Source organism: Nilaparvata lugens, chromosome 1, assembly GCF_014356525.2.
Source record: "Nilaparvata lugens isolate BPH chromosome 1, ASM1435652v1, whole genome shotgun sequence".
Taxonomy (NCBI): Eukaryota; Metazoa; Arthropoda; class Insecta; order Hemiptera; family Delphacidae; genus Nilaparvata; species Nilaparvata lugens.
In genome coordinates this window covers 73812355-73838769 of record NC_052504.1, presented here as the reverse complement: position 1 = coordinate 73838769, position 26415 = coordinate 73812355, and the positions used below count along the sequence as shown (strand labels likewise).

Genomic DNA, 26415 nt, shown 5'->3' with positions numbered 1-26415 from the left:
GCATCCCGAACGAGCTCATCGGTGTACCTATTAAGTTAGTTCCAATAAATATTAAAAACTGGATACTTCACAACTATTACTTCAATCTTAATATTTTTTATGAGTTCAAAATTTTTTCTTCTTTTGAAACTATTCATTATTCTCAGGATCAATTCACAATTGATAGCATTTATTTTAAATATACTTGCCATTGTTTGAATAAAAAGATTCCATTTTAAATTATTAGTTTAAGATTTAGAAACAATTAAGTCTCTACTCCTACTGGCGAACAAGTGTTTCACTTATGCCAGTAGTTCTTCACCTCCAGCCGTATTTTTCAGATAGTTGATATAGATATTTGGAATATTTTTTTTCTCTGATTGTCACATCTTTGTACTGTTTTCTGTGTTTCGGTGAAATAAATTGAATTGAAGCTAATGCAAACTATCGAAGCTAATGCTCGATATGACTTCAGTCCTTGCAGTTCATAAACATTGAATATTCCCAAACACTAATCAGAATAAAATTTACTATAATCGGAATGAAATTAACTTGAAATTTAAGTTTCAGATTCCAACTTGAAATTCCGCTGAGCCTCCATCACTACTTCAAACCGTAGATGCCTACATCTACCTTCCTTTTCGTTTTCCTTGTTCTTTACGTTTCTTTCTCGTTCTGTGCAATCGATACGAGGACTCACGTGCACATCTCACTCACACTCCTATCTTACTCACTCTCAACAAACTACTCACTCATTCTCTCTCACTCACCTTTCCAGGCTCATTTTTTCAATCTTCTTTCATCACTCTATGTGTCTCACTCAGATTGATATCTCAAACTCCTTCTTTCGTTATCGTTGCTTTTCCTTGTGTGCTTCTTTTTCTTTCCTACTCATCCTATCCTACTCTTCTACTAAGCTTCTCCTGTAAGTTGCTCAGTTGTGCAACTCTCCCAGCTGCTTTCTCGCTTCTCCTCTCCAGTACTCATTCTCATACGTTTCTCTCACACTCTCGCTCATTCTCTGTCTCTCTCCAACGCTCTCACACACATTCTCTCTCTCTCTCATACACATTGATGCAGCTGTACTCTGTGCTGCATCACGTTGCTGCTTGATGTCAGAGTCAGAGTTAGCGTATACGGCATGCACTCCCAGTTTTAGGTAAGGTCAGGATTTTGGAGTGTGTGCACCAGTATTTTTGGTCTCCCTCGCACTCCTCCCCACCCCACGCCATATTTGTGACTCCCGTCCACTCTTCCTCATCGGCTCCTCATCCTCCTCCTCATCCTACTCCTCCTCATCATCATCTTTTCACACACACCTTCACAGAATTACGTTGCGCTTCCTCCTCAACCCACTCACGCCACTGCACCAACCAAACTTCTCCTCTTTCGGCAGTTTTGCATTCTTTTTTCATTAAAACATTTCTTCTTCTTCATCTCCTTATCCTTATTCTCCCTTTTTTCCTCTTCTTCGCCCCCTTCATATTCTTTCTCACTCTTTTGTCTTTTCTTTCTCCTTTCTCATTTTTTTCTCATGTACGGTACCGAGGAATAAAAATGATTGCGTAGTCGATTCTGCAGTCAGTTTTGGTCAACTGAGGGTGTGACTCGAACCAATCTATTAGATCTAATTTAGCAGATTTCACTGCTATGGTCCTCAGTGACTATTTATTTATTTGACAGCTGTGTATTGAAATTAAAAATAAATTTTGTGTTAGTGGAATATGATTTCACAGTCACCAGTTCATGAATGTCTCAATCACTATTTATCTGATGAATTCTTTGATGTATACTACAATATTTTTAATGAAACAAAATAAATCTTATAGCACCCTTTATTCTTTAGAAAACATTAAAATTGTTGAACAACTAGTTTCGGTTTACACCATCTTCAGGTTCTAAAACAAAATAAAATTCAATAACTGTTTACAAATTTATATAAAACGAACATATGCTTAAATTCATACGACCAATTATTTTTGGTAAAAGTTATTAAATTTAAATTTAGACTATATTTTGAGATTTTCTTAAAATTTTAAAAATTCTAATATTTTTTATTCACTTTTAATTTTAGCAAAAATTGGATAAAATTTTTATTTAGGATATAAAACAACAAATAATGCTTTTGATTCAATAAAGAAGATTTCTAATGAAAAAATACAACAGGAACAATTTAAAAAATCAGGCGTTATAAACTGGAATGTAGTAATATTGTGAAAAATTTTACATTGGTCAAACACGAAGATGTTTTCAAAAAAGATTCAATGAACATATTCAGGCTTTAAATTCAAAAAATACTACTCAAAAATCAGCGTTTTCTGAGCATTTAATTGAGAATAATCATAATTATATCTATATAAATTCTAATATGAAAATATTTGGCTTTGGTAGTGAAAGTAATAAATTGAATGTAAAAGAAGAATTTTATATCTATAAAACTGCAAAATTGAATAGGAATAATTCAATAAATATAATCCAATTTGACTTGAATAATCCTATTTTTGATAAAATTAAAAGTGAATAAATAGTCTAATATTTCAAATAAAAAAAAAATTAAATATAAATTTAAATTTAATAACTTTTACCAAAAATAATTAGTCATATGAATTTAAACATATGTTCGTTTTATATCAATTTGTTATTGAATTTTATTTTATTTTAGAACCTGAAGATGGTGTAAACCGAAACTAGTTGTTCAACTATTTTAACGTTTTTTAAAGAATGAAGGGTGCTATAAGATTTATTTTGTTTTATTAATTTAAAAGCAGCCCATGTCAATAAATGTCTTATAATATTTTTTTATTTTACATGCACAAGAAGTAGAAATTTATTCATATGAATTGTCATTATTATATAATTTCTATTGTTATTGAAATAATGAATTTTATAAGAATTTAAAATTTTAGTTAAATTAAGAATTTTAGTAGGAGTTAGCAGTCGTATTTTCGTTAATGCGATTATTGACAACAGAGAAAACAGTTGGCAAATCATTCGCTCACTTATATAATATCGCTTTGAGAGGCTAAAAAAATTGTACCTTCTCCCCCTTCAACCATAATTTGGACACTAACTTGGTCCCACGCAGTTCCAACCAGTGGTCAGAGGGCTTTGAGTACACCTCCTATGATAAGTTTACCTTCTAACTATACCAAAGCAATCTGAAAAACTTGAATTTGTAGAATTTTCCTTCGTCCATTCTAAAATGAATTCTTTTACTGGTCAGTAAAAAATTCTGAAAGTCTATGTAGAGTAACCAAACTTCGAGCACATCAAATTTGGTAATACACTTATATATAAACACTAGCAGGGCACCCGTGCTTCGCTACGGGAATTGAAAGATAAGTTTATTTCTGTGAAACATTTATAATCTGAATTCTATAAAAATTGTTATAATCGTTTTTGAGATTAGGCCACAACTTGGCATGAAAATTATTGAGTCAAATCATTCGAATAATTAATATTGATGTGTTGGAACTGCTCTGTAGAATAGTAGTTCAATTGCTGCGAATTTTGTAGAATATTGGGCAGGGCTTAACAATCGACCTCGACTTTATTCATTGGCAATTAATATTCCCCGTTGACAGTTATCAAATTAGCAGCGATCATGTTATTTTGTTTTGCTTAATGCAATTATAGATTGAATTCTAAATTAAGTTGATTCAGTATTTAATGACTCTGGTTTCCATGGATCTCTTGCTTAGTCTGGAATTTTTGGCATAGCCGGTCGCTTACTTTTCGTTTCACTTATCCAAAAGTGTAAAAGCAGCCAATTCACTGATTCTTTCTCCCATAAAAGTCCATTCACACATAATATTTAGTTAGTATAATATTTATTGTGGCTGATTTCTCATGTCCTAAACTTTACAATCATAAATATTAAAGTGGGATGATTTTAATGTGAATTTGCATAGATCTGAATAGAGTTTATTCAATAACTTTGATTATTGACCATTATATGATTTCTTTCTTCGATCTTAGCTTGAAACCAAAAGCTTAGGAATGAAAATTTGGATGTTAACTGACATATAACTCAATTTAATTTCTATCTAAAATATCGGGGCACCGAGCTCCGCTCGATTGATGTTTCAATATCAATAGGTTTGTCTTGTGTCATTTAATGACATCATGAAAGGAAATAGGAGCAGCTGATGGAAAATTATGTTTTTTCGATTTAGTTTTTAGCTGATATTGAAACATGAAAATGTCAGACCCAGTAGCACAAAAGTCTGTTCAATTTCAATCAAGATTAAATTTCATGAGAATTAATCAGAGCAGGGCTCTTTTTTAATAGAAGGCTTCTCTCATTGGTTCCCGTGGTATTTAGTCCGGATTATGAATTAACAGACAGTGCAACTGGCTCTCTCAATGCCATTGCTGCGTACAAACATAGAGAAACAGAGGAACCAATACAACAGAAGCTGAAGAAATTAATCGCATTTCTATCACCTCACAATGAACATTACATTCAACTACCATAATATGTTTGGAGAGATCGGTTTTACATTTCTTTTGCTATCATCCGGTCACTTTCTGAACCTATTCTTCCAGATGTTCCATGAATACTGCAATGTTTTAAATTCAGGTCGCCAAATTTGTTAACTCAACTACAGCTATTGTAATCTTTTACATTTGCTCACACTCTCTTACGTTCTCAACAGACTATGGAAAACTTTTTCTGATCAGCTGCTACTTGAGGGACTAATAATCCTTTCTCAAAAAACTTCAGCGAATTTTTCCAGAGTTGAGTATAGTTTTTATATTATTGTATCATGATAATATTTTTAGCTATCATACTCGACTGATAACAAAATCATTCATATGTGTTCTAGGCACCTGGGAAACATTGATAGTTATCCTTCTATCCAATTATCATTAAATATAAATGCTCAACCTAAATACTCATGATACCTTCTATATCAATACTCTTATCACAAATAATATTGTCTCATGAATAATATTGAACACATGTGATTGAATTTGTAAGTCTGAATTTATTTTTCAATTTTCAATTTTTTCAATTAGTACAGTATTTTCCATTTACAGTGATGATTTTGTAAAATATTTTAATTTGTTTTGCTTTGCAACCCATCTAGATTTCAAATATTTGGTTTCCATATATTTTGTACTCAACATTAGTCAGAAGTTATGAAATGATAAACTAGTTTTTGACTATTTTGAAACTCAAATTTGGGAAAGCAACAGTTTTGAGTTTTCAGCCTGTTGTTCCTTTTCCAATCATTCATATTGAGTTAAGAATGATATTGTATCTGTGAATGTATTGATATCCTTTTATATTAAGCGAGCAATTTCTGAATAATATTTATTTGTATGGTTATCAGGTTATCTGGTTATATGGTTAAAACCATAGAGAAACAATAGCGTTAGTAGATATCCCATGGTATAGAGAATTTATGTCGCAACTTTCACTGTTATCTCAAACCGATTACTGTCGATTATTGTCAATTTTTACTGTTTTGTTGGGGTGATAGTGTAAGACCGGCACAATTTGAGAGACTACCAGCATCACACAGCTGCATAGAAACGAACAATGTGAACTATCGGCTTGGGATAACAGTAAAACTTGCGACATAAACGCCCTATACCATGGGATATCTATGCTATCGTTTCTCTATGGTAAAACCCATATAATCAACGGGGTATAATACCCATTATACCCATATAATGGGTATAACCCATATATGTCAACGGATCTCGAAAACGGCTCTAACGATTTTCACGAAATTTGGAACAAAGTAGGTTTATGATATGAAGATTCGATTGCTCTAGGTCAACCCTTGGATAACTCGCTGGAGGAAATTAAAAGGATAAATACGTCCTTGGAAAAACAGCTGGAAATTTTGTCGTCTGTCGATACCGTATATGGAAGAGAGTGAACGAGTGCATGTATGTTGGATCATCAAGCTGATCTCACGATTATCTAGAAATTTTAATCAACTTGATCAAAATATCTGATTTGTTGACATGATATCATTCAAAATGGAAGTAGGCTATATCAAAATTTTCAAAGTTAATTATTATTTTACAGTTTTAAGTGATTAGTGAGTGCTATTTTGTTATTCAATTTGGTTTGTAGACAATCTAAATTAAAACATTTCTGTTTTTAAATGTTTTGACTAAAAACTGGACCTGAATTCAAGTGTATGGAACATACCTAACCTAATTTTTGGACCATTTATAGTGTATAGATCAAAATTCGGGGAGAAACCGTTCTGGGCTGTGCCTGTTAGTACCGGTACTTCCCCAATCATTTTAAAGAATCATGTTCTGTTTATCAATAAATAAATAACGAGCAAAGCTTGGTGCCCCGATATTATAAATATAAATAAAATGAAGTCAATTATGTTGATCAACTTTTTAATCTTTAACATTTCTCTTATGCACATGGACCTATAATCTCCGTAGCTTTTGTATTTTTGGAAGAGACACACAACCCGATGATAACAGTACCGGAGTTGGATTCTGATATTTGAAACTTTGATGGCTATCAAATTACGTGTTTCGGTAGAAATCATGCATATTTTTCTGCAACCCATCTTACACTGGAACGTAACCCAGACAACTCACTGATTGGAGGTGAGAGGTAATTTAGAATTTTGACTGAGCAGTGTAAATTATGCATGAAAAGCAGAAAGCATTTTCGAGTTGAGTGAGTAAAAAGAGAGAAGTTGAAGTGGTTAGCGCAAATAATAGGGCTACTGAATACATTGAGGGCTTGGCTTGGAATATTAATTCACTTCACCCTCACACTCTTTCTCACTCCATCCATCTTATCATTTCCTTCATTATCAATCTCTAGTTCACTTTCTCTCTCTCCCTCTTCATTTCTCTCTTATCAATCTCTCTCTCTAACCTCCAAGCTCATTCCCCTACTCTTCTTATTCATTATCATTCGATCCCTAACTCTCTACGCACTTGCTCATCTCTTTTTATCACCCTCTTATATTATTGTTTTCTACATTCCGCTCCTTTACTCTGTTCTTCTTTTCATTGCCCTCTGCATTCTGTTGACATCAAGTTGGCCTCATCCTTAATAGAATTTACAAGACAATAATTACTTCCTGCCACTTTTTGGTTTGCTGGAGATCTTGTTTGACACTAAATCTGAATATTCATCTCTACCAACCAGTTAGTTGTCTTAGATTTTCAATTATCAATGAGAATTAACATTTTTAAAGATGTTGTGTGATTTCCAATTATTACCAAAAAATGAAAAAGTAAGCTAAGTGAATACCTGACATAGAAATATGTTGTGCCGGGAACCAAGCAATCGGGTTCGAAGTTTCAATTCATCAATCGATGGAAATAGCCTCATTCAGGATCTGAGAATCATGAGAAATATGCCATCATTGCCAATGTAATCATTGCTCCACTCACTGTAGTACAGTTGATTGTTATTGAAAATAACCTGAGTGAAGTATTTGAATATTCTAATAAAGAATAGAGGGTAGAGCTGCTTAACATTTTTCTGGATGGCTCAATAATATTGTAATGTTCTTATGTCCGTTGGATGAATAGTCAAGTTTCTCTCTCTTTATGGCAGTTGTTACTTCTCACATTTATATACTAATTTATCTCTCCTCAGAATAAAGAATGATGCATTATTCCCTCAATAACAATTATTACACAAATAAATTAATCTAAATTCAATCATAGACTTTTTTGACAATAATAGACTTGAATTATTTTGAGCTTGGCTTTTGTCATCAGCTTGTTTTTGTCACTAGTTTGGCTGTGAAAATTCGATAGCAATAAGTTAGAGGGTTGATTACTGAATCCACCAATAAACAATATCAAATCAGCAAGCGTTTGCTGTTTCATCATTTGAATTCCAACTTATTCGAATTCTCAGCTGAAAAATTACAATGAAAGTCATCTTGACGGCCCCAAACCATAGAGAAAGAATGCAAGAAGCGAATGCTAGCTTCTATGGTAATTTTTCAATAATACACTCCACCACGTGGGACAAGCATGGTGATAAGTTAGTGCGTCAGCGACCGTATGCATTCTGGCCGGAGTTGGATGAACGAGTGTGCAGTGTGAATGAGTGACAGCGTCGCGACGCTGCTGAGGGGAAGGACCCCCAGGGGGGAGAGGTGTTCGAAAGGGGTAAGGGGGGCCTGGTGGGAGGCAAAAGCCAGACAGCGTCGGCGCTTATTAAAGCAGCGAGTGGAGGGGGTAGCCAACGACCGAAGAATGCCGAAGTGCAGCCAAGTGCATTCTCGGATCTGCACGAAGGAGCGACTGCAGTTGGCCGACTGCACGTTGCACATTTTCTGCAAGTTTATAACAACGTAGTCCGCTGACAACAGACGTTACGGTACGGTCTCTCTTGGAGCGGTTCTCTCTCCGCACTTGCGCGCGTCAAAACTGCAGGACAATAAATTGCCAGAAAAGTTTTTCACACCTCCAAAAATTTCAGTGCAATTAATAATATTATCGTGAACCAGTGCTGTTTATCCGATCGCTATCAACTGAACTTGGACAAGAAAAGCATATTCAAGTTTCTTTTCAAATGAATGCGTTTCAAAGTGTACGCGAAAACTCTATATCACTCGAATTAATCACCACCATAGGCCTACAGCACTCAACAATACTTGGCTGCTATGAAAAATGTTAACCGCTGTGTTCCGGAAATCATCTGACAAAAATAGACTATCAGTTCGCGAAGTTGAGATTGAGAATAATTGTAGGTTATTTTGTGGCACATTTTCGAGGAGTGGTGTCGCTTGTTTCACCGTAGATTGTGAAAGTGTTACTGGATTTGTAATAGTGGCTGAAAAATTGTTATTGAAAAATTTGGACTTACTTCGCTCAAGATTTCTTCTGGCACGTCAACGGACTCGTCTCGCAGGAAATTTCCAGAAGTTTCGCCAGCTGTCGAGTTGCATAAATACGGTAAATACTGTTCAATAAAATTCATCTCCCTTGAAAAATTGGTTATTTTCTTAACTATTTTGAAAGCTTATAATTTTTTTTAGGAAGCATTCACTCAAAACGAACGATTTTATAATATTTATGTTGATATTTTTACAATTTCTACAAAAGAATAATGCCTTTAAAGTTGAGTGATATTTGAAAATCTCAACTGGCATAATAGCTTACTAAAATAAGAGTTTTGAGGCATAAACTTTTTTATCTTTACCTTTACCGCTTAAGTTTTTGATTAAGTAATTTAGTATTCTTTCAAGAAGCTCCAGCATGAAGAAACACTCTTCTCTCTATAATTTTGGTTCTCTCAGAGAAAATCATGAGGGAAATCTTGTTTCAATACAACCAATTTATGAAATTCACATTCACATCAGCTTATTCATCAAAGTGGTATAGTAATTAGTTTTATTCATAACAGGAAATAAAAAAGATTACAATACTTCCCTTATAAATAATGCTTATTTTTAAGAATCGAAGATCTCATTATTACCAAGTTTTATTCGATTATCGGATTGTTGTGCTGTATTTTGATTAGCTTTTTATGGAAACTCAATGTTGCTATCCAGCTTGAGAAAGAATAAGATAATTAGAATAGTGATATTCTTCCAATTGAAAAACAATAGAGTATGGATGACTTATAAAAATTACATGGGTACAGTATGAGCTGTCGAGCGAGATAGTGCCGAGGTAGGATATCTTTAGATTATGAAAACAAAGATATTAACTGGATGAAGATTTGTAATGAAGAGGTCGAGCCCTAAGCCATCTTACTTATTTCCGATAGTCAGTTAAGAGTATTTGTAATTGCAGGCCCATTTCTCTAGATAACAGTAACATTTTCATTCACTCTTTTACAAATAGTAGAGATTATTGACTTTGGGCTTTGTGCTGAAGTGTTCACTATAATTTTCAGGTTTCTTGGATCTCCATGATATATAATCAATCGTAGGCTGCAATATCTCAAACAAATCAGCTATGGTAGAATGCGAAAATGTTTACACATTTGTTCATTTCAAGCTATTTGTATAGTTTGAGAAGGATAACAGAAAATTCAATGTTGAACTTCAATTACTATTTCGAACTTTGAGAGGGATGTGAATGTTATATAAAAGATAATGATGATAATAATATATGAGTACATATTGGAAAAACTATAGGAAACACAAGGAAGATTCAATCATGGCATTACTATCCATTCTGTGAGGAATCTATATCGTTTTAATTTATCTATTAGGAATTTTGTTCCATTTCACGGTCATAATGATGATAGGAGTGCTATCAGGAAATTAATCATACAATACTATTTCATATACAGAATTTCCAACATGCACGTTTTCATCGTGTTCATTCTACACATGTCATATCAAAATAATTGCACATGCATTCACCATTGTATCAACCGATAAGTAATTCAATATCTAAAAAATTGTTGGAATTCTCTATAATTTTCAAAGTGAGAATCAGCTATCAAGATACCCTGATTATCGACTGGATTATATCCACTTCACTACAAACTTACTGACAAAGGTAAGTTACAGGCGCAAAATGTGGAATAAACTAGCCTAGTGATTTATTTCTTATTCTAATCTTCCACAAGTGAACAGTTTTTCGCGGCTTCAATTATCAAGATCTAGAATAGTTCTATAATTTTAGTTCAATAAAGAAGTACTACACATTCAGATAAACGCCACCAATTCACTCGTGGCGAGACTCTCCACACCACTGAGCTAGAACATAATTGAGAATTTGGAGCACCCATCAATCCACTGTAACATGGATTATAATTTTAGGAATGAAGAATTGTAAACTACCTTGGAAACAAAACTCTTCACCAGAGGAGCTGGCAAATTCAAATTGACTACTTCGATTATGAGAGACATTTTTCAATATCAAATTCCTAGAGTAGCAGCCTATTTTTTCATGCATCTACCTACATTGGAGTAAATCATCCATCCACATTATATCGAAAAATGTGATTACGATATGAATGGGCAATCCAGATGTCGAATTCCCTTTTTTCTATCTATCATTATTTGAAGGAAGGTACAAATTCTTCGTTGGCTCCTGATTGAGAAGCAACAATTTGAAATTTATGATTTTCCGGTAACGGTTCTTGAGAAGAGAGAATTTTTCTTTCAAATTTATGATACAAACTAGTGATCTCCACATAAAAACTTGAGTGCAATTACAGATTTTATGGAACTTATTACCTTTACGGATAAGAAGCGCACAGTTATTAAAATCTTTATAGGGGATTTGATGGTCAATTTATGTGTACTATGAATTTACGTTGTACACTTGATTATTTCAAATACTACGATCGACTAGCAAAACAAGAAAGTCCTTGAAACTGATTGAAATAAATAATGATTTATTATGGTGCTGGATACAGTGCTTATTTTAAGATGACTTTCAGTGTTGTATGTAGGCCTAACCAAGTTGAGAGCATGAAGATATAGGCCTACTTTTTGTAATCTATGCATTGGGCTTTGCTGTGTAACTATGACTGAAAATCCCATAAAACTTCAATATTTCAATACTTCAACTTCTTAGTACGATCGGTTACACAACCGTCTAAACTCAAGTAACAAAAATCAAGTATCGTAAACCAAGGGATGAAATCAATCCGAGTAGTAACCAATCAATCGCATCACTAAAATGGAAATGCAACATTTTACTCAGAGAATTTTGAACATCTCCTTGAACTTCATCCAATGAATTTTCTTTTAACTTGCAGTCAATTCGGATTTAATTGGAGGACTGTACTATTTCTGTGCTTATCTCATTTTAAAACATTAAATTTTGCTAAAGAATTGATTCAGGTGTTGGAAGCATTGAGATTCAGAAAAAAATTATCAATCGCTTAGATCAAATACGGTAACTGAAGTGCGAAAAGCATCAACAGTGATAGAATCGGTAGATAGACTCATAACTTGGGAGAAAATTTTTATTTATTATAGTTTGTAGTCAACAAAAATTCAAGTAAATATAATCATCAAATTAATGTCAAATCTACAATCAAATGATTATTGGAAAGCTCTCATGTTATTGTGAATATGATTTATGATAATACGAATAAAGGAACTCTCTCAATTTTGTCAGCTGAAGAGCGTTTTCATGATTCCATTAGCGATAATTTTTTTAGTAGGCTGTGTTTGAACTTGTAATAGTTCAAGTGTATCAACGTCAACTCTATAATTGATTGAGTAATAAAGGTGAAATCGTATTTTAATAAGCCTAACACCTTGTAGTTGTCGGTTAGGCTAACATTTTGTGCATAGCATTGTCATGAAATTGAGAGGTTTCCAATGATTCCATAAGTTGACACAACATGAGGGAATATGGAATCTGCTACTTAAAAAGTAAGTTTAATATTCATTCCATGTTACACTTAGTTGTATTCTAGAAAAATATAGCAATATCTTCAAAGCTCTTCTAGTAGCCATGTAAAACTTATCTTTCAATATTTTAATGCAATACTTCAATCAATTGAATATTTCTGAACATTGCTATTTTCGGTAATCAATATGTACTTAGTAGCAATAAGTACAGTACTAAATATGTAACAAATACAATGTACATTGTACTGAAGTTGCTAGGTATGAGAGAGCTCAGTTTTAGGACTATGAATATAACAGCAATTTTCTTGTAACTTAATCAATTTTTTCATATTTCAAATAAATTATGATTAGGTATAGATTATCGATACAGCCAGTTTTCAATTTCTATTCATTTTTCGGACAGGGAAATCATGAACTTCGCGCAGTATATTCATTGTAATGCTCAGCTTGCCAGCCTATCAAGCTAAAAAGAGCTGTGCAATGGATTAGAATTAATTGATATGCAGTCATTTGAAAATTAGGATGCATACTTTATGATTTTCGCTTGAAATGTGGAGCGTGCCACTTTTGCGATGACGCAATATTAAGTTTGTAATGCTTTCAAATTCGTTGTTTTATCACGTTTTCACAACTTTATAATGATGACTGGGATTTTCGATAGTCAAAATAATTGATCTAATTCGCAAAATCAACGTACGTATAATGGATCATAAAAAAAGGATTTGACTAAGACGTGAGAAACGGTTCAATTTTATTCCTTCCCAAGGCGAGAAACAATTAAAATTATCCGGAAAATCATTTCTCATAACATTTTGAAAGCCTGTTCGAGCTAGATATTCCACATTATACATCACTCCACAATTACAACTTTGTGATTATTCACTTGATATTTACTGTAACTACGGCATCCATTGTATTTTTCCTATCTTAACCTCTCATAATAAATATATGGAACTGCTATGCCATACACATAATAATATAGAAATTTGAATTCTATCAACACATTTTAATCTCCACATAAACTTGGTAGCTGTTCTAGTAAGAATGTGCATTTTTGAACTTTTTTCACTGGATAATCATTAGCATGATTAGAGGATCGCACCACCCTAATAAATATGTTTAACCCTAATTAACTTGATTTTAATCTGTTGGTATCTGATTCAATACATACTTTCATAGTATGGCCTTTACTGGTAGACTGTGATTCTACTTTATAAGAATAAAATTTGCGTTCCTGTTAGTATGTTTCCAAAAAAAAAAAAAAAAAAAACAGTAAATTGTTTGAATTTAAAACAAATCGTTTCAAATTTTCTGTCAACCGTTTTTGTCTTCATATCAATTAGGGATAGGGTTACATCGTAACTATTCCTACTCAATTAATATCCTTATTATTCTTCAACCAATGATCAATATGAAGTATTTGTTCATTTATGTCCAATTCCTCCCACATTACTTCAAGTTTGTAATGTTACTTAAAAAAACCAATACTCCAGTTTGCATTGTTAATAATTGAAAATTTTGAAGCTGTTCAGCTTAGCCGCTTCTTTGTGGGAAGAATCGTGTATTTATCCATAGTCGTAAGACTGGATGGGAGAAAGCTGTTATTCTACTAAATATTTAGAGAAAAAATGTGTGAACTTAATTTCCTGGATCTTTGATTTTGAAAACATCGGTCCCTGGCGTGATTTATCATCAATATATCTGATTTGTAGCTGTTCCTATAATCATTCCTTCAAAATCTTACCACACATTGCTTACTCCAAAACTGCTGGCTGTTCCAAGAACTATTTTGTGTACCGAACATTGGTAGATGTAAGCCTTTCAGGAAAAATTGACTTCAGTCTGGCTTTAGTTGGGTAAAATTGACATTTTTCGCTGTGATTATAAATTATGACGCGAGGACAAGCAAGCTCGCCAAAAATCGACAAAGTTCCGAACTCCTGTGAATTATTCAATCCAGTCTGAATGCAAGTAACAATAAATAAAGGATGTGAAAAGTGATTACCCATAGACATGAAGAAAGACAACTGGTGAAATTGCTTTAGATGCTAAAGCAATGCTAACTTTACTAACTTTGCTTTTCTATGCTAACTTTGAAAGCAAGCATAAGTTGTACCATGTTATGGAAATGTCTCCATATATCGTGAATTATAAAAATATTCAACTGTAACATAACTGTTACAGTTCCACCTGGGCTACACGTTCAGTCCACTCCAGTGAGTATAGAATGTAACATTCTATATACATTCTATAGTGTACTCACTGGTCCACTCTTGTGAGTGATGGTGGATAATGGTAAAGAATAAGCGCGCCATTTCAGTTGGATTCCGAATCATATCAATTTTGAAACTAGATCCTTCAATAGACTTGTTTCATATTTATTGTCTCCAGTATTCCAATATTTCATGGAACATTAAACTTGTTGACTCCAAAGACGTGGACTGAAACGGACGAGCAATTCCTTTTCCGAAAAATTACTGTTAGTGAATTTTAAGTGAAGATTTCCGGTGCCAATGCTCCTTTCTGATCGATTGAAATAGAGACATTAAGCACTCTAGGAACATCCTATTGCAATTCAATTGCAGTATTTCAAAAGAGTTCTTTAAATCTGGAAATATTTATGGTAGTTTTGAATAGGAATCAGAATAGTATCAGTCAAATAAGATTACTGCGAGATGCAATTATGGTTAAGATGTAGGTGTATGAGTCTCTCCGAAGTCTGAATAGCGTAATTCATCATCAAATTCACGCAAATTGAATTTTAGTATGTTTAATTGAGGAATCATTTCTTGTTCGACAATATAGAATATCCCATTCTCCAAAGATCTAATTCGTCATTTTCGCATGGTGTAATTAGCAACCTTGTGATTTACAGTCAATTCAAAGTTTTCTACTCGAATTTGAAATTGTAATTGTACTGTTCCTATCCATAAGCTATTAAAGGAGAAAACTTCCCCAACAAAATAAGTTATATTGCAACGCGGTACTCAGTATACATAAGAAGCATTTTTATACTTATCTGATTATATTTATACTACTATACTTATCTTACCGAACCTTTATAGCCTTTAGAGATTTGGATAACAATTCAAACTGTTAGATTGTGGGCAATGGACGTGCTGTAGAATTCTTATCTGCTTTCCAAAAATGTTTATGCTCTCCTCTCAATCACTCTGCAAATTGAATAGAATTATTCTTTTGTAGGATTACTGTTAATATCCCCCTCCTTACAGACAGAACCTATTGGGGAAGAGGTAAGTCCTGTTTTTTTAGGGATGGTCAAGGTCCATTGTTGAAAACGTTTTCCAATACTGGACTGGCTAAATAGTTGCCAAACTCATTCGTAATAGGTTTTAATGAGTGAAGGGTGAGAATTTTCGGACCTACCCCAGTTGTTCCTGTTTGAGTTATTCACGTTTTGCTCAACTTCAAAGAAGAACGACGTGATGAGACGGTTATATTTTGCACGTAGTTTTTGTGTTTGGGATTCTGTTTCCTATCAAGCCAGTCATTATTTTGGAGGAACTCTCAAGATATCGCCCAGACTATTCGAGAGTTATAAAAATTCCTTTTAGATTCCCGAGCGATGGACTGCAAACTTATCAAGACTAACAAAAACGTGTTACACTCTTTTTCAACAGACTTTCAAGATATAGATAGATAGATATAGATATAAAAGTGCTCTATTGAAAAAACAATATTTCACAAGAAGTATTACTTAAAATATTGCATACACTATAGGGATTGGTCTAAGACCGTCAGCCGGAAATTCCGAATAACTAAAAATATCGGGGGACCGAGCTTTGCTCTGGAGTGTAAAAGCATAGAAAATTCGTAAGGAGAGATTGAATTTATAGTTTATATTTATTCTCAGTCATACAATTATTTTTACAGTTATATGAGGAGGCACAAAAGGCTTATGCCCAAAACTGTCCATTTCAAATTTATTCTACAGTCCAAATCAAACTCTAGGTTAAGCTACTATCACTCAAAATAACAATATTTATTCACACTTCAAAAAACAAACACATCATCAATAACAAATAGATATACTATGAATTCGATTAAGAATGATATACTACGTTTGCTACAATATTTGTTAATATACTATGTACTATTCTACACTAACAGCATCTAGTTACTATTTTGGACTTTCTGAAGTAAACATGTTTTCTAAAAAAAGAGAAATAAATGAAAATAAGTTTTTCTTGCTGAATTTTTCTTCTCGTGAGATCAGCTGGATGATCCCACACATGCACTCGTTCACTCTCTTCCATTACGGTATCGACAGACGACAAAATTTCCAGCTGTTTTTCTAAGGACGTATTCATCCTTTTAATGTTCTTCAGCGAGTTATCTCAGGGTTGAGACCTAGAGCAATCGAATTTTCATATCATAAACCTACTTTGTTCCAAATTTCGTGAGAATCGTTAGAGCCGTTTTCGAGATCCGGTCACATACAGATGTAAATATAAACATATAAACTATGAACAGAAATTGCTCGTTTAATAGTATAGGATAAATGAACAACAGACTTTCAACAACAGCCCGATTCAAAATTGTTTTTAATGCATATTCATCATGTTCTCATCATAAACATGATATTTTTAAAACTGTTTCTCAGTTAAAACTGTAGTTTTCATGAGATTGAATCAAAAAGTTAAATTGATAAACCGAAGTATAAATCAAGAAATGTTCTCAGAGTATTAGAGACAATGATAAACTCCCGATTTAAGAAACCTTTATGAAGGATAAATACTTGAAAGATTCAGGTTTTATGTTGTTCATGACTAAATTTCATTGCGGATTTGCTATTATGATTCATCACAGAGCAAGACTCCAAATAAATGTATTGCTTCAGCCAATTATCGCTAGAAACGCAATGATGTGTTTGAAGTGACTAATATTCTGGTATTCGACCTTGAAATCCTGTGTGGGAAAACCTTGTGGAAATCGTCCAAATTGTTTTAAGAATCAGTAGGCTACTCTGTGAGGAATTTTTCATGGAATCCTGGAAAACTAAATCGAAAACCCTTCTTCATATAACTACCTTGAAATCTTCAAATTTCATCATCATGATAATAATTATTTCCGGACTCAGGATAAAGCGTCATTTTCTGTTTTCTATCGTCAATATTCGAAATAAGGAGTAGACCTAGACAAATCAAGTTACCTAAATATCCTGTTCCAATGTAATTATCTAGTACACATATGGAAGAGACTTGTTCACTTATTTTATTGCATGTCAAGTGTCTTATGCATGTTTTATTTCATATCTATGTAATTTAAGTACTTGTTAGTTTCACTATGAAGCTGGCTATAGTTAGTCCTGCGTCATCATGTTCCATTGCAACAACATGCCCTATCATAGTTTACTTGTTTTATTATTAGAAAAGTGATTTGATAAATAGTTTGCAGTTGAATATTCATAATTGAAAATCAACTCAACACTCGAAAACGATTCTCCACCTCCTCGAAAAGTCAAGTTTGGACAAGAAAATATTATAGGACATTTTCATTGAAATTATAGTAGAATTCTTCCTCATGCTAGAATAACTTCCTCATTATGATAGAACTATGAACTGCGATTCTATGATGAAATTCAATTCTTTGCAACAATGGATGATGATAGGCTATACAAAAACAATACTATATTCATATATTGAAAAGACTACGATAAGTTTGAATGTGCTAATTTTTGAAATAGATCTTTGAAGAGTTCAACTGAGTTACAAATAAATCATGAATATCTGGAAACAGACGAGTTCAGCCCAGAGGACTCACTAGTTTATACTCGTAGAGCATGGTTGCCACGTGACCATATTGATTGGAGTGCATTTGAAATTGAATTAAATACTCAATTATCAACTATATATTGTCAAAATCCAGAGCTGAAACCTGGATGCACATCTCATTCATTTCCTTCTTGCAGTATATAGGCAATAGGTCAGTCAGAGCTGTTTTGAAACCTGTTTGAAGTGGAGTCCATAGAATACTGGTTCTGCATACTCATAACAATAATTATCCACATTCAGTACTATACGCTACAAGGTTACATCTGTAATACTTATCCTGAAATTTATATTTTTGAAAAGTTTTTCAAGTCATATTTCAACTATAATTTCCAGGCTAAGAATAAAGAATCTATGATAATACTCAATATTAAATTGCATTAAAAAATCCATCACTTTAAACAATCATCAATCAATTTCCGTAATGGAGAATTTTGATATGCTTTTATTGTTTTATTCTCCATTCTTGTGCTAGGGACAACGTGTTCCTATGATGGAACACTCTCTCCTAGGGACAATTTCTTCCACGATGTTCACCAGCTTTTCTTCATCAAATTCTGGACAATTGGATTATTGAATAGTTTTTATTAAAATTCCTTGTGAATCTTCAAGATGAAACATTTTTTGATTCCATGTTCGAATAATTAATCATGCGAATTGATCAAAACTCATCGTTAAATGGTACTTCAAATACCAAGATAATTTATTATTGAAATTATCATCAAGAAGATTGATTCAACTAGTATTGATAATTTATACAATCATCAATCCTAATAATACTATAGGAGCATTTAGCTCTCAAAATATTCACAGGCTTAGTCGTAATCTATAAGAAAATGTCCAATTGGAAATTGAATGAGCGTTGCGAGTTCTTACTTTCGACTTGAGGCTCGAATCTTTGTGTGCAAGTATGTTCGACGATAACTTTAAAATGCTGTCATCAGTCAACTTGGAATTTTTAACTGATATTCTTTGAACCATTTCATAGATTGAGCTCGTTGTTCAACATATTCATTCGTCCAATTTGAGGATATAACCACAGTATAACATTGAAAGCGCATAAAGATAAAAAAGTATTACTTTATCAACTGACAGTTGGATTTCCAATTGCATGCAATCAATGCAACTTGGATTATTACTTTCCACTGTTTTCATCAGGTTACAGAATATCAGCTCTATTTTGAGCTAGTTCTTCAGCCCGGTGGGCTCACTAGTCTATTATAACAGGGTGAAAACATTTTCACTATCAATACAATCAAGTTGATAGAATATCTCCAATTTTATTAAGCATAGAATCTGAATTTTCTCAGATTTCTATAATAAAGGTCATAGTTAGTTGTACTGGTTATGGATCAAGTGCATGCTGTGACATAAATGTCAAATGACATGGTTTCAAGCTAAACAGCTGTGGCGAGTGGCGAGCAGGCGGATTGAGTGTGGGATTATATTATGGGTTGCATTTGATCGACCAAGGAGAAGAAGAAGATAGCAGAGAGACAAGACGGAGAAGCAATGAGAGTGAATTGAGAGTTGAGAAAGAGCGACTGAGAGAGTGAGCTTGTTGGAGAGAGACGTGATAATGAGTTGTGATGATGGAGAAGACGGAGGAGGAGTATTTATTGTCTAGCACTGGACTCCGACTGAGAGAGTGCAATTGCAATTGCACTGTTGCACCGAGAGTCGAGACTGCACTTTGTCTATTAGCCTTCACTGCACTCTAGACTAGCGGGGAAATGCAACACTGTGAAGGCCATAGGGGCCTTGAGCACTATTATTACTTTAAATGCATTTTAACGCCGCCTAGGGAAGGGATAGATAGGAGACGCGTAGAATGCATTTTGTTTGTTTTTCTAACGCCTCTATTTCCTCAATAACCACATAAAATTTGCTGTCAATGCCAAGAATATTTAGACAGTGCATCAATCTTAATCCAATAATTTTACTACTCTATATGCATCATTAAAAGTGTTCGACATGCCATCTCAATTGCTCTTTGTTTCTACTACTACACGAAAACAAGTGTTTGCTTTGTCTACGTTCTCTTTGTCCAGTACCGTTGTACAGTGCAGTTCATATGATTTGGCAGCGCGTACTGTAGTGATGGGGAATGGGCGACGTCAACCTACATTACAAACTTTTACGCCGCAAACACTTTACGACTGTCCCCCAAAATACTCTCACAACATGATTCTTCAATATGTTGGATATGGTTGTCTGAAACAGCATTGTACTAGTCCATAATATACATACCAACTCACAAAATTCATACAGAAGAGTCGGATACCTTTGCTGGAAAATTAAATTATAGGAAAATTTTAATTTATCAGAAAAGTAAGAACCGACAATTTGGAGTATCACTGATTTCTTATACTGATCCACAAGTCAATTCAAAAATGTTCTAATAAACTCATTCACGGGAAATATTTTAAAATCTGATGGATTATTTGAAATAGCCATACAGAAAACAATGTGGGTGCATAATTTATGTTAAATATTTTTTGTTGTTTGTGACTGATGAGATTTATCTCTATTGACCTGAATAGAAATCTTTCAAGTACGCAGTAGCTTATCATTCGCCGGTCTTTTTATTAATTTTTAATTTTGATTACTTTACAATTTATTGCTCATACTCATTCATACTACTGTACTAAGCTTGCCTCTCAAGAATGTCGATTCGATATGATAACACATGTCGTGAAGAAATACTTCTGAACTGTCCTATGTCAACTTGAAAATTATTCATCTCAATTAAGCACGTTCCATATTACTCTTGAACAGCTTTCAATTGCCTCTCTTATTAAGAGCACTGTACTCTACATTTGTTTTTTCAATTCATCCAAGTATTATTAACGAAAGAAAATCTTGATGCTAACGAGGATGACTCGAAATCGATTAGTATTCACAGATTAGATATAACAAAATGATTACAAAATTAACAATAATTCATTAAAAATGTTATACAGTGTAACAGACAATCAGTTCTAGAGTCAGAAAATAATAGCTTGATATGTTCAAAATGACATTTTGTAGATTTCGAAGACTGATTATGATGAGGGATGAATGAAGCTTCTTCAGGAATGTTCCAAACCACCAGGTAGCGATTTTTAAACCCATAAATTATATTTAGAGGAGTCGGCTCTTCAAGTGGTCACCCTTCCAGTGAAGTAGTAGGTACATGCATCAAAACATCTTCGATAGCTTATCAGCGAGACAGTGGAGCTACCCGCTACCCAACGCGGTTGATATAAAAATGGAAAAATAGTTTAAATAGAAAACATCACTTTCAGACATGGTTAGTTACGCGGCATTTAGGGAAACCATTCAACTAGATATGACAGTAGAAACATAACCTATTTTTTGGAAATTTGTTAATTTATCAAAATTTGGGAATGGAATAGATTTGGGCCAAGCCTGTTGTTCCTTTCTAATCATATTTATATGATTTGTGATTCTGTCCACAAATAAATGAATGAATAAAGTAATCATACTATTACTGGTATGATTAACAAATTTTGTTCAGGAAGCAGGAGCATTATTGAAGCTCATATTATCGTAATTTATTCAATTTTGTAATATGTAATTTATTTATTTCTACGTGATATTTATGTTATTTATATCTCTTCGAAGTTAACAAATAAGGTTAGTGACTATTTCCACAATACGCGTTTATACTATGGAAGAAGATAGGCTAAGCAAACAGGAGTATAACAAATGAGTTGAAAGAACTGTAGTTTGACATAATAGACTATTTATATTACTCACAGATTGAACCTTATATATTTACGTGTGATATTCTCAAAAATAATACTATTCTTCAAGTTTCTGAGTGAATTAGCCATAAATAAGTATGAAATAAGTAGCTTGTCACATAATTGCGATGCACTAAAGCACACAGTAGGTGATATGACAAGCGGGTCATGGTGAACAATATTATTGAAAGTAACCCGTATTCTGGAGACCTCACAGCTACTGCTCAGACCAAGCCCCTCAAATTTTCCAATTTCCTCAATAAATGATCTATATATTTTGAAATTCAACGCCAATATTATGTTACAATTCGGCCAGTAATGACACGTAAACATCGCGTTATAATAATGAGTTCTCCAAAATATCTATGCGCGCTCATAATGCTCTTCAAATGATGGAATGTACTGTTGGTCATCCACTGCTCATTAAATCGTGTTGTTATGATACGTGGGCTGAAGACTGCGAAATTAATTCCTGTTCTAATTTATTGGGCCTGGTTTCTCAGTCGTTAAGACTGAATTTATCTTTCAAAAATTCATGAATCAGTTGCATTGGTGAAAATAATTGAGGCTTCTTTGCAGGTCTTACGATACTCAAGTCTTCATAGTGTTTCCCAAACAATTTTGAAACTTATTCAATTGCCCCATATTCATAAAGATTGAGTTTGATAGTATTGAATCATGTTGAAGGTCTTCAATTATACGTTTTTGAGGTCTCCAAGTTCAAAGTGCTCTCAGGCAGCCCACAAGCAGTTGAACTACAACTGTGGAATCAATCAGTATTCGAGGGAGAACGAGATCAATCTAAAATATTGTTCTATTGATCGGATTCTGATTGTGGTTTTTGTTTGTTTGTTCTAGGTGAGGGATCTAGATTGATTCTGTTTGCTGTGCCAACAAAATGTTAAGTGAGTATTAAAGCTAATGAGATTTAAAATGTCTTACAGAATAATGAATCATTCTTTCCCAAATTCACATAGAAGGGTAATAACTCTTTGAACATTTAGTGGCTGGTCGAGATGATTTTGACAGTTTTTCTATCACAAATTGGGATTCGTATACAATGGAAGAATATATTGTAACAGTTACTTGTTTGTTACTTGATAGTAATGACTCAATAAGTGACAAATCCACATACCCCTCCATAGGTGGTCAATGGATAAATGAAATTGAATGGAAGTTATAAATTTATTATTCTATACTGCACATTGTCACAGTATGAATCTGATGGATGGCATCTGTTTACGGAGGTAGTGCTATGATGCTGATGTATTCTCCGTTTCCAATGTGGAAAAACAGTGGAAAAATTCAATAGGTCTACATATTACAATCTCAATGCAGTACTGAATTCACTCAACACAAATGATGTGCGAGAGTATGGTTAGAAAATGTTTTTCGATCTTCAAACTCCTGAAATATTCCTGTATGAATAATTTTGCAGAGATTCTATAAAATACTCTAAAATGTTTCTTCAGACTTTTCCGTGACCAGGAAACTATCAAGGAAAGACTTCTGGAATTTAACTGGAAACATCATTACAAAATTATGCATTGATTGAAATGGAATAGGATTTGACAGAGACAGTAATTGTTGAGGAATCCATTCTTCAGGGTGGTTAAATTGAATTCAATAGAATGCTTGATTAACTAACTCACAATGATATGATGCTGTTCCCTATTTTAATGGAAAATCAGTACAATTCATTGAATCAACTGACGTACAAGTCTTCCACATTTTCCTCTCTCCTTCCTTTATTAATTTCTGAGTACAAGTTTGGAATTCCTAATGGAACTACATGAAAAAGTGACTCTGGGAATAATAATCTCTGGAAGTGATCATCGTAATCATGCTACCAAAGTTGACCTTGTGGAAGCGCTCTCACTATTTCACTCCAATCATGCAACTTTAACATAAATTTATCATTCATGATTCACGAGTAAGAATAAAAGTTTATGATTCATTGGAAGCTGTCCTCCTATTTTGGAAGTTGACGTAATTTGAGCTATTTTTCAGCACTATTCGCTTATGGAGAATAAACAAGTGATACCAATTACCTACGGTACTGCGATTATCTTGATATAGAACATTTCATAATCTAGGTGATCTAGCATCCATACAACATAGTTTTTTGTAACCTTTTCTTTAATATTCAATCAAATCATTCATTCGAATGTTTCATATCATATCTAACGCATCATATCTAACATTCGAATGAATGAATAAATTGATGAAGGAATTTTTAACTGGACTAAAAACATAATTCACTCATCCATGATGCTATTCATAACAGAGTAACGCGAATAATCAATCCATTATACAAGGAAATAGAGAAGTTACTAATGAAATACACGCCTTTCCCAAAAAAAACTATAGGCCCTATTAATATCACAAGCTGGTGAAAAGTCAGCATAGAAAGAGAAAATTACATCACACCCTGAAAGAAACCGGATGAAAATACGAATAAAATATGAAGAAACTTACGATGGTAGACGAACGTATTCATATAGTTGTTTTACTCAATGGACAATAATCCTATAAACGCAATTTCGAAGGGTATAGTTATCATAGCAATCACAAAACTAGGAACTTCTTAATTGAAGTTGCTTTCCATGATGAAACACTAAGTTATATAATAACTTTGTTGTAGTTCAGACACTGTGTTACTTGTAAATATTTGAAAAACACTTACTTTTGTTGGAGTCAGCTCCATGAGGCTGATGAGGCTCCTCTTCAGGAGTGAAATGCATTCCTCAATACTCCAACAAAAGTAAGTGTTTTTTCAAATATTTACAAGTAACACAGTGTCTGAACTACAACAAAGTTACTTCTTAATTGTTTACAATAATTAGCTCTCTTGAAACCTATTTAGTGTGAAGAGATTATTAAATTTGTGTCCTAGTTTATCGAAATCGTTTAGATATTCATTCATCAAAAACATTACAATCGAAAAAGTTTTTGGAGGGGGAGTTATGGTCTACAATGTATGTAGGATTTTCAAAACAATTGTGAACGTATTGACTCCAATGGATTGAAAACGTTCTTGGTCGCATGCTGTGGGGTGGACGTGGACTGTACATAATATTTTTCCATTATGTATTCATAATCTATCCAGAGGTCGATCTTCCAATGAAAACAAGCTATTCGAATAAATTTGTACTCAAATAGAATAATAGGCCTAACAAGAGCGATTACATAATATATTATATTCATTAATAGTATTTTTGGATGTAATTTACCTCCTACTAACCCATGAGAAGGGTTAACAGGGAAAGATAATGAAGACTGGCCTTTCCACTACCTTCAAAACCTTGATAAAAATAAAAGTATTATTGGAGCACTTGCTGTTGATTGAAGAATATTTCATTCTCATACCACAGTTCAGTGAGATCCACGTTATGAAGTTAGCACCTGATTAACATTGGTGTTAATATCCTGGTCTGTCATTAGACAAAGCAGATAGCTCTAGCCTTCCTTGCTCCGTTTTTGGACCATGTTGAAATATAATTGATTGCCAAAAACTTTAAACTCATCATCAAAAAATAATTGAAGAATGATTGAAATTTCTTGACGAGTAAGATATACAGTAATTGATTATTATTAACAAGAATCTTCTTCTTCATGTGCCGTCTCCATGGGGGAGGTTGGCTATCATGATGGCAATTTTCACCCTGCTTACAGCCGACTTGAAAAGTTCATTTGAGGTGCACTTGAACCAATCCCTTAATTTGAGCAACCAAGATAATCCTTCTTCGCCCCACTGACCTCCTACCTGTTATTTTGTCTTGCATAATGAGGGGCAATATTCAATACTTGTGTCCTCTCATTATGTGACCCAGGTACCTTAAATTGCGCTCCTTAATTTCTCCCAACTAACAAGAATGAACAATTAATATTATATCGGATATACTGGGAATGCTATCTACTATAGAAGGCAGGGATAATGCAGAGAATCGGCAACTCTGTACCTTGTAGTCCTCTTCCCCACTGACTTTATAACGTGGATTTCACTACAGTAAATAAATATTTGAAGATGATTTGGGTATTCTTATTTTTATTTTTTCTAACGGTCTCCAGATTGGTTTATCAGAGACTAGGCTTATCTAAACAAGTAATATGGCTAACAAGGTGGATAAACAAGATTCCTTGATCTTCTGTCATTGACAACATTTTCCATTAATGTTATTTTTGTTCTTTTACTGAATTAATTACTGGGTCCGTCCTTCAACTGTACCTAGACCTTTTCATCCCAGGATTTGTCTAAATCACGTATTCATATTTTTTGTAATCCTATAATGTTCTAATGGTTATTACCAAGTACAGAATTATTGTGTTGAAGCCTAAAGCTGGCTGACTAGTCAGAATTATTTTCTTTTTTAATCTGGTCTCTTATTCTTGTACCAGTTACTAGAGTATCAAACAATACAGCACAATACTTGAAACAATACTTCGAACAATTCTTGAAAATGAAAAACTACTGGATGTGGATAGAGAATTATAAAGCTATAGGGAAAGTTTATCGTATTACACACTTTCAGATATTGAATTTTTCTCTTGACATTTCTATTATTAATTTTACTGAGAGCATAAATACATTTTAGTAATCCAAAA

General features: G+C 33.4%; 1 protein-coding gene across 2 annotated transcripts in view; it reads left to right on the top strand.

The window, feature by feature from the left end:
* The first annotated feature begins 8217 nt into the window (after window positions 1-8217).
* LOC111052728 (mushroom body large-type Kenyon cell-specific protein 1) overlaps window positions 8218-26415 on the top strand; it is a 61578-nt gene continuing 43380 nt past the window's right edge. Inside the window, exons 1-2 of one of the 2 annotated variants that reach the window (XM_022339482.2) lie at window positions 8218-8895; window positions 22669-22715. In XM_022339482.2, coding sequence (XP_022195174.2) covers window positions 22709-22715 — 7 coding nt within the window. In that variant the 5' untranslated portion in view covers window positions 8218-8895; window positions 22669-22708. The remainder of the gene's footprint in view (window positions 8896-22668; window positions 22716-26415) is intronic. The other variant, XM_022339483.2, reaches the window with a different exon arrangement.